This window comes from Helianthus annuus, chromosome 2 (assembly GCF_002127325.2).
Source record: "Helianthus annuus cultivar XRQ/B chromosome 2, HanXRQr2.0-SUNRISE, whole genome shotgun sequence".
NCBI lineage: Eukaryota > Viridiplantae > Streptophyta > Magnoliopsida > Asterales > Asteraceae > Helianthus > Helianthus annuus.
Window position 1 is genome coordinate 14,956,755 of NC_035434.2, and position 10,530 is coordinate 14,967,284.

The following is a 10,530-nucleotide window of genomic DNA, read 5'->3' on the forward strand; positions in this document are numbered from 1 at the left end:
TTGTCGTCCTTATTGCTACGCGTTATGGAATACTATTTATCAGTCTATTACCACCGTGAATCACTCTCAATATTATGTATCAACTATTAGAGCACCTACAACGGTGGTCAAAGTCCATACTCCAAACAGTCTAGTCAGCGTGCCACATCATTCCAAACCTCACTTTTTCCCGCAACAAATAACCATTCCAAACTTCACATCACACCCCACTTTTTACACGAAAAAACAAAAAAAAAATGTTTGTGAGTGGGTGGTCCCCACCTTGTCAAACCAAGATGGCCCGCTCAAGCAAACCGGACCGCATGGGTCAAACGCCTCCCAACAAGGGAAGTCCGGTGGGGGTGGTCCACTCTACAGACTTGAGCAACGGACGAATCGTTTTTTATGCTCTTAGAACACCTCATCACCACGTCACTTTTAACTGTTTTAATACAAAATTTAATATTAAAAAAAAAGTATCTACTTCAACAAGTTGTACAATTGTAACATCATTTATCAAGACTTGATCTTAAAGTTTAAAGGGTAACACATAGAGTGAGCATGGAACTTCTTTTTCATATATCATTTGTGACGACATTATTTTGAAGGATCAGTGTAGTCCAGTACTAAGTTCTACTGATCTTATTACCATATCATTAAGTCTTGCTAACATTGTGATTAGTTGAAGACTTATCTATTCTTCAAAGGAACTAATGTTGTGTTATACCAAACATAATCTTTCGTACTCATGACTAGTACAAGTTCAAGCACTTTAATCAAAATCAAAGATTAAAAGACAAGAGTCTACACACAATTGCAAGTGAGGCACTGTAAAGATTACAAGTTAGTAAAACGGAGTTTATCGAATTTCAGACAGTTCTTTGTATTATGATAGATTGATACATTGATATCGTATTAGGTGACAACATCTGCAGAACAACCTACCGACTAACTACGAGGTTTCATTTCTTGGTTAGAGACCTAGAAGGCATATGCTCATGACACCATTTGACTTCAGAATAAGCAAATTCGATGCATCAAATTAAGATCAGCGTTTGGGACTGTATACCATACCGAAATTCAGACTTTGGAAGCGCATCACTCTGTTTAGTTTGTCGCATTAACTTTCACACATTCACGAACACCCTTCACCACAAAGGATACAAGAGCCATCAAGTTAGAGACCAACTTTATTTCACCCATATTTGAAGCGTAATACGTGGCTAATCAAATCATATATACATGTCGAGGTTGAAATCATAAAGTTACTTGATATAATCCCGTCGGTATTCTATAGCAGTAAATCCCACCAATAGCGTATAGAGCCAACATAACCAAAAGAAAGGTTAGGTTAAATAAAACGAATTAAAAACTTAAAGAGATAATCGGGATTGTTCACGCATACAGTATAAATAGAGACGCGAAGGCTAAGAAAACTCAACAAGATACAAAATTATCTACGGTATACAAGAATCTTACTATAAAACTGTCGAACCGATACTTTTTTTTACCGAGTTTTCTTAGCTTTGGCCAGCTTCTTCTTTTTCTTCTTAACCGCTTTGGGCACTTTAGTCTTCCGGGCTTCTCTCTTCTCTTCTTTTACTTTCTTCTTGTTCTCTTTTCTTGCTGCTTTCTTATCTAAAGGTGTCGGTTTCTCATTATCAGAAAAAGATTCATCATCATCATCGTCGTCATCATCATCATCTTCAGAATCATCTGAGTCGTTATCTTCAACGGTTGGTGATTCTTGATCATGTGAATTAGCATGTTGTGTCGGATCATCAAGGGAATGTTCTGAAAGATTTGTTTCTTGATGTTGTTGTTCTTTAATTTGACGCGCGTGTTTGAGTCCTGTAATCGTTTGATAATACATATCTCCCGTGTCTTGTCCGCTTGTTAAGCGTATTACATCCGCCTCAGCGTTTTTCACATTATCCAGTGTCTTCGGGATATATGACTACATAAAGCGAAACAAAACAATATTAAATTAAAATTAAATTAAAATTAAAAAAACTATAAATTAGCAACCTTTTTGTGCATCTATGTCTTGTACCCAATGCTTTGGGTGTTTTTCAAAAATTTTTTGATATTTTCACTTTTCACCCAAAGGTATTTTCTAAATTACTTTTAACCCAAAACTATTTGTTTTCTTTACTTTTCACCCAAAACTTTTTATCTTTTACTATCTATCCTCACAATTTTTTTTTTACTTTCAACTTTAGTCTTTTATAGTTTTCATTTTTCGCAAATTTTTCGCTTTATGCTTCGTTCTAAATTTTGTGGGTTAACACATCGCAATGTGCGTGCGTGGTGTACCGTTTTTACGTTTCGTTCTAAACTTTGTGAGTTAACACCACGCAACGTGCGTGTGTGAGTGAACGTTTTTACATCGCCTGTTGTTTTTCCCGTTTCACAGGTTCAACATAACGTGTGGGTCCTAAATCGACTTAGTTATAACTAAAGAATCCCCGCCGCAATTGCGGCGGGTCGTAATTCTAGTTTACTTCTATAAAGAATCAGAAAATGGGACCCTTTGAAACTAGAAGTTTTTGATTCTCATGCACACCTGGACGAAAACGGCATCTGCAATTTCATCCTCGGCAGAAATCTCGTGTCCCCGAGCCGTAACTTTTTTTTGAGCCTAAAAGTTTTTTAATTTGATCAAATAATGTAAATATAATTCCTTCAATATAAATAATTAATAAATCATGATAACCATAACATACCTCCTCCAAATAACTGTCAACAGATTCATCACCGATTGACGGGTCAACAATGAAGTCAAATAACTCACGGATAGTCATAACCGCCACCCCATGTTTCTTGAAGAAATCCTACATTCCACAACAAAGTTATATGATTAGTGCCTACTGAATTACTAGATGTGGCAGAATAGGCGGGTAGAGTCTGGAAAACGGGTCTAACGAGTCATTTTTTTAGTTTAGGAACTCAAAACAATTGTCCATTTTTAAAGAGTAGAATGCCATTTTCGTCTATGAGGTTTGGCCAGTTTTGCGACTTTCATCAAAGGTTTGGAATTTTGCCATTTTCATCTGGCTCGTTAACTCCATGCAATTTTCTCCGTTAAGTCAGAGGTATTTCCGTCTTTTTTGTTAACTTTAAGGGCAGTTAAGTCTTTTTCACTTTATGTAAAAAGATCAAATACCCCTGAAAAAGACCGAATTGCCCTTAAAGTTAACAAAAAAAGACAGATATACCTGACTTAATGGAGAAAAAAGGATGGAGTTAACGAGCCGAATGAAAATGGCAAAATATTTCAAACCTTTTGGATCCAGATGCAGAAAAAACAAACCTTTCGGCCAAACATCAGGAACGAAAATGGCATTTCTAAAAGAACCTGTATTATTACAATGTTAATTTAGTTTTTGCATAAAACAATTTAGGATGCTTTAGGCTTTAAAACAAGGTTTTCAAGGTTAAGATTGTAACAGAGATTATTTTGATCGTTGCAAGATGAAGATATCAAATCAGGAGAACTATCCTACTCAAATGTTAGTCTTTTTCATTAGGTGAAGCTTGAGATTTCCGACCGGGGGTCGAAAACGTATATACCCAAAAAATTCTTGGAAACCGGGGGTTTGAAAACGTATATACCCAAAAATTTCTATACGAAAACTACATACTCTCCACTACTGAGCGAAAAGTTCGGGGAGGGGGGGGGCACTATGTTGCGGCCCTGTTGTCATGTTTTGTATACCATGTGAAAAAACTAATTGCATGAAACTAGTGAACGGTTCAAAGTTTAAACACCATATAAATATAAAAATCAACTCATGAAGATTTTGCATATTAAATTATGTTGGCAAGGATTGAAACCTAGGCGTGTTGACTTCTTGAAGTTGTGAAAATTTCGTGAAGCTTAATCTTATGGGCCACTGGTTAAAGTCCGCACTCGACACCTCTATGGACTACAGATTAAAGAAGGTTTTAATATAAGGAACTTACGGATACGTGAACACAATCCTCTCTCAAAAAATCAAGCGCATGAGGATGATCAAGATCAACTGATTGAGATACATCGATGATGTACAAGTGACCCTGCAGAAAAGAAATACAAATGTATTTAATTATCACATGAAGGTGGTTTGAACATGAATAAATAAGAAATAAATAAAATGTAAGAAAACTTGCCTCGTGGTAGAGTATGTTATACTCACTAAGGTCTCCATGTACTAGCTTGCATTTTTGATATAGTACCCGCATTGAAGTTATCATCTACATAGAGACACATAAATAGTTGTAAGAATGTTAAATTACGTAACCATCCTGAGTTTTGATCTACCCTATGCAGTTAATGCGGTAAAATATCGGATATTGGTCAAGGACCGATATTTGAAATATAGGTAATCTCGGTGAGATATCGGTAATTTTAATATAATGCAGAATTTATATATATAGCAATTTAACACCAATAATTCAGTGATATATCAGTGATATATCGGTTATATCGGTCAAATATCGGTGATATATCGGTTATATCGGTCAATAACGCCGATAATATCGGACTATCGGTACCGATATTTTGACTGATATTTTACTAAGGAACCGATATGACCGATATGACCGATATAACCGATATATCACCGATATTAACTGCATAGGATCTACCTCAACGTAACCCTCTCGTAACTTGTCTAGAGAAAGTGCGGCATCTTTGAGTCGAGGTGCAGCCCATCCAGTGGTCCCTGAAAATTAAAAATGTATAAATATTAATAACAAGATAAATCCTCAGATGATAATTCTTAGTGATCATATGATAGTAATATAGTATACCATCAACATATCAGTAAAACGGTAAATATAACCATTTACCTATGAACTCCATAACCAAAACATGGAGCCTTAAAAGAAGTGGAGTTGGGCAACGAATTCCAGCTGCTTTCAGGCTGCAGTCAAATACTCGTTAGAAACATATGTAGTTATATTCTTATACAGATTCACCAAGAAAAGGAAAATTATGTTACCGCATAAGATTCCTCATTTCCTTTTCGGCCCATGTCTTCACCATTTTCCTCGGGTTGTGCTTACAATATCCGTGTCTGAACCTGTAATCACCTTGTACATAGCGATCTCTATCCCTATAGTTGTCAAAAAAAAAACATGAACATAGAGCCATATCATCGAATACTGTGTCGCTGCTTTGAATATCAGATTAACGATAGAAGTGGGAAAACATACGTGTAACACATGTATGTCATTGTAATTTACACATAATTTAATGAAGGTACATGGTTTGGTATACGGAACATACTTGAAGACAAGAACAGAAGTTTTGTACACTTTGATTGCCAGTTCCTGGCCATCAGATTTCGTAGCATGATATACATTTGCCTGTTTGACAGATATAAGTTGAAGGTGTGAGAAAACAAATCACAGTAAAATTCATTCTAATCTAAAGTCAATAAACATTCTCTTCCAAATCTAATATTTATAAGTTGAAACTTGAAAGGCAGCACATACCTCCTTCCCGGTTGAAATGCAGCCATTTATATCGTGAAAAACACCACGATTCAACATTTTGAACAGAACCATGCGAGTTCTAGGGTCGATTGCCTGAAACATAGTAACACAATTTTAAAAATTTATTGAAAAACCAATAAACCATATGCATCCATGTAAGACAAAATACAACCAAGTTGCCGAAAATTATTATAATGCAAAGATGATATGTCTATAGCAGCGGTGACCACCATGCATTAACTTTCCCTAGAAACATGAATAAAGAGCAGGTTGACTCATAGTTGTTAAAAGCCATCGCCTCTTGCGACTAGGCCCATTTTTCAGGCGAGGCGAGGCAGTTGCGCTTTAAGTCGAGAAAATTGCGCTTTAACTCTCTAGGTTATGGTTCAGGCGCACATTCCGGCAAGATTCCTAGATTCCGGAGAGTTTCCGGCTAAATTCCGACAAGATTCTAGCCAAATTTCTACTTTTAATCAAGGAAAACTAATTTTCTACACTAATACACTAATATTTTGGTACTAATTAGATGATATAAAGTGTTACATAATAGACTTTGTTTATTTTATTTGAAGAATAGTATTCTTTTTCTAATACTATAATATAGTTTTTAAAATTTTTCATTATGCGCTTTATTTTTCTCAGGCCCTCGCTTTTTTTGCGCTTTGCGCCTAGGCCCCAGGCGAGGCCTATGCGCCTTGAGTGCGCCTAGTGCCTTTAATAACTATGGGTTGACTAGAAGCAATAAAACATAGTCGTAAAACAGAACCAACAGGGCCATTGACGTATATGATAAGCACAACAAACTAAAATATAAAAAAGTCAACGACATAAAAAGTATAAAAACTTATGTCACAATATGATGGCATTCAATGTAACACAGTAGTAGTTCATCATCACAAGTCATCTGTGATATGGCCTATAGGCTATAGTGAACAAGCATTTCGTTTAACAACATTCACATATAAGGATATCTTAGTGATTCTAATCAAACGTTCAAGATAGATAATTGATGTTACTCACTTGTTCAACGGTTGCTCTATCAGCTTTTTCAGTAGTTTTGGTCTTACCAATAGCCATCCCTCGCACACTCTCACGGATAGCAGTGGTGACCGAGTTTGACATGCCACGGTTCCACCTTCCTTCCCACTCCTGTGTACAACATAATGTCCAAATCAATTATCAGATTATGAAAACCCTAGCATCATCACAAACAATGTTGTAAAAATCAAGATCGGTGATTAATCGGTAATCGGTAGTTTGCTGATTAAATTTCACTTAGTCGGGCAGTAATCAATCAAAGGCAGTCAAAATTCGGGCAAAACACTAAAAATCAGTCAAATTCTTTAAAGTATTTTGAAAATTAAACTTATTAATCCAACCCTATTAATAAGTTTGAAACTTCATATTTAAAATTTTGAAAATTTATATATAAAAATTGAAAACTTTGTATATATATTATACATAGTTGTTAAAAGGTTGCATCTTTCTGAGGACATGGTCCAAGATAGGACTTCGTGGAGGTGTAGGATTAGGGTTAAGGATTTATAGAGGATATTGCAGTAAGGTCTTAGGTGTGTTTTAGGGACGTAGGTTTTTCTTATTCTTTAAGGGACTTTTCCGGTGATTGCCTTCTTGTGTTTATGCCCAAATGATGTTGTATGCTATTATACATGATTTACATCATATTGTCACTCTGATCACTTTCTTGGTATAGGTGACTTCTTATTTCTATATTCTTTGACTTGGTGTGTTGGTATGCTATTCGTTTTCGAGCCGAGGGTCTCTCTGGAAGGAGCCTCTCTATCCCTATGGATAGAGGCAAGGTCTGTCTACATCCCACCCTCCCCAGACCCTATAAGTAGCTTTGCTATTTGTGGGATTTACTGGGTATGGTTGTTGTTGTATAGTTGTTAAAAGCTATCGCCTCTTGCGCCTAGACCCATTTTCTAGGCGAGGCCATTGCACCTTAAGTCAAGGAAATTGCGCTTTAATTCTCCATAAATGGTTCAGTCGCAGATTCCGGTGAGATTCCTATATTCTAGGAAGTTTCGGCCAAATTCTCTAAATTCTGGCAAGATTCCAGCTAAATTTCTACTTTTATCGAACGGAACCTATTTTTTACACTAATACACTAATATTTTAAACTTTTGGTACTAAAAAGATGATATCAAATGTTATATAATAGCTTTCATTTATTTTATTTGAAGAATAGTATTAATTTTCTAATACACAAAATGCTTTAAAAAAAAAATTCATCGTGCGCTTTTCTTTTATTAGGCCCTCGTTTTTTTGCTCCTTGCACCTAGGCCCCAGGCGAGGCCTATGCGCCTTGAGTGCTCCCAGAGCTTTAATAACTATGATATTATACATAACATTTTAAATTATTTTGTGTGTGTATATATATAAGTTTGAAAAACTACACATAAAATTCATATCCGATTATTCACTAGCCGCCTAGCGATTTTTACAACCATGATCATTGGTGATATCTGGTACAAACAATAACTCTAGTTCTTTTTGTTATATTTGACGTAGCTTAATAATAATAACTCTACTTCATATTGTTCAAGACTATAGCATAACTTCAAGCATAATGACTACGGTTATATATCATTAACAGCATCCAATCAATAAATCAAATTACAGAAATGAATATACCTCCAATGGAGAAGCCCTAATATGATTAGTAAACTTCTGGTTCCGATTCGAAAGCGGTTGCAGAGCCGACGCATTAGGACGGGAGTGTACTCCTCCGTGAGCATTCGGCCGGCGTGCGTTTAGCACCAGAGCTCCGTCAACTGCTCCGGCATCATCCTTCAAGTCCAAATAATCCAACGCTTCTCCGATTTCGGAATCCGATGACCATGAAAGCTCTTCATCGTCGTCTGTTTCGTCTTCTAATGGCTCTGGATCTTCGTTTTCGTTCGTTGCTTGCTCAATTGCAGGTGTTTCGTTAGCAATTGACATCGTTGAATGATTCTGATTAGGTTGAGTATTCGATTGAATGTGATAAACCTCTGATGAGCTCGTCGTTAGGGTTAGGGTTAGGGTTAGGGTTTTAGATATTGGTTTCGGTTTGATCGGTTATGAACAAATTAGTTGTCGCGGGTTATTGGGTTGGGCTCACTTTTTACTGGGCTGATGATATCAAATGCTAACCTAATATCAGGTATGCCACGTAAGATCTGCTGATGTCATAAATTCCACTTTGTTTTAAAAAAAAATCATTTCATTTATTTAATAATAATACATAAATAATACTGATGGTTTTAGAGCCATTTTCAAAATTCAAATTCAATCCCTCTTTCTCTCAAATATAGTTTTGGCTCCATTTTCAAATTTCAAACCATAATTTCAACCTCTCTCTCTCAAATCCAGAGTCATCTTTCAAAATTCATCTAGGGTTTAAAGATCCGCATTTATGTGTTTGGATCCAATACAAGTTCCCTATTCTCCATTCACTAATGAAACCCTAGCGGCCTCCCTGTAGATCCATATGTTGAAAAGTTTCACAATCACAAAACAAAGGCTCTGACGCCGCCACCGTCTCCTGCTCCATCGATAATCTCCTTCTCTGCTCCGCCTGCGATCACGATTTCCACGGTGACGCATCGGTTTCCTCATTTCACAACCGTTTTCCGGTTGATGACGTCACCGGTTGCCCTATCGTTCATGAACTCGCTTCAGTTTGGGGATTTGATCTCAAACGTTCAAATTCTAACGGTAATTCGTGTGAGAGTAAGTTTTTTAATACAAATTCACATGATTTGACGATGATAGATCAGAAAAGTTGTTTTGATGAGGTTCCGTGTGTTGAGTTGGAGTTCAGAGGTTTGGGATGTGGAGTGAATAGGAAGGTGTTGTATAAGCAGTTGTGTGAGCTTGCAAAACAACGGTTTGATGAAGATGGAGAAGGAGGTGAATTAGGGCCGAAAACTCCGAGTGGATGTGGTAGGGGGAAGTTGTCACACCCCCAAATTCCACCATGCGGAGTATCACCGCTTGGAGGCGTGACAAGACCAGGATCGAGCCACCAATCATATTGAACAACATAATTAAGTAAATCAAACCAACCACAATACAATTGGTGACCAAAAGGAAGTTAACCAAGTTCAATTTAAACAGCGGAAGCATAAGACGTTAAACCAAAACATAAGTTCGTAGTTCATAAGTTTAAAAACCCAAAACATAAGTTTCATAAGATCATAAGTTTGTTTATTAAGTACGGGACATAACAGTTCGCATCCCACAACGACCACCTCCATGTGCAAGCCCCATAGCATCTAGACCTGCAAAGCATGTAACAACGAGTCAACAACAAAGTTGAGTGAGTTCACGGTTGGTTGTCCATTTTAGAGTTGTTTCCAAAAACGTAGTTTAATCTTAATCAGCTATCCAGCCGTGGGGGTTACCCCATAGTTCGAAAACGTTTATCAGTTAACCATCCCATGTCCACCTTCCCTGGCTATCCAGCCCGGCACTCCGGCCATGGGGGCTACCCCATTATTTAAACCACCAGACTCATTTATCATATCGACTACTAACGAAAATTAATTGTGCCCTAGCGTCGGTGTCTATCATCACCGACGTACCATAGTCCATTAGTACACGCCCGTCCGACTGGCACGGCGTGAGGTTTGTTAAACCTAATAGCGCTATTAACTAATGACCCGCTCGCCATAGCCTCGACGATTAAGTCGATACAAAAAGGGAGGCACTTCGCTGATAGAGTTCTAGTCCAATAAGTCTAAATACGTCCCAAGGATGAGGAATTCACATTCCTGAACGCGTCCCAAAGGACGAGGAATCCCTATTCCTGAACCCGTTCCCATTCCCACCGGGAATTTACCATGCTTTGTAGAAAAGTGTGAACTCGCCTCAGTTTGCTCGGTTAGATTAGTTACTCTAATAATAAGGAAATCAAGCACGTCCTAATAAGATACAGATAACAATCAATTTCTCATGCATCACACTTATGGTTTATCTACCCATTACTTTTATCACATATCATACAATTTAAACGTCAAGGCACTTTGTTAAGTTATATATTATTTTACCCTAAAATAATAT

At 37.1% G+C, this 10,530-nt stretch overlaps 1 protein-coding gene across 1 annotated transcript; it reads right to left on the minus strand.

Annotated features, from left to right (window-relative positions):
• Window positions 1-1,142: 1,142 nt before the first annotated feature.
• Window positions 1,143-8,537, minus strand: LOC110911338 (serine/threonine-protein kinase RIO1). Its single transcript, XM_022155948.2, has 12 exons — window positions 8,119-8,537; window positions 6,481-6,609; window positions 5,461-5,553; window positions 5,252-5,331; window positions 4,965-5,078; window positions 4,813-4,886; window positions 4,609-4,685; window positions 4,132-4,215; window positions 3,946-4,038; window positions 2,706-2,813; window positions 2,546-2,620; window positions 1,143-1,936 (listed from the first exon to the last, which is right to left on the minus strand). Exons 1-12 carry the CDS (start codon window positions 8,425-8,427, stop codon window positions 1,487-1,489), a joined length of 1,686 nt encoding a protein of 561 aa, XP_022011640.1. The 5' UTR covers window positions 8,428-8,537; the 3' UTR covers window positions 1,143-1,486.
• Window positions 8,538-10,530: the final 1,993 nt, after the last annotated feature.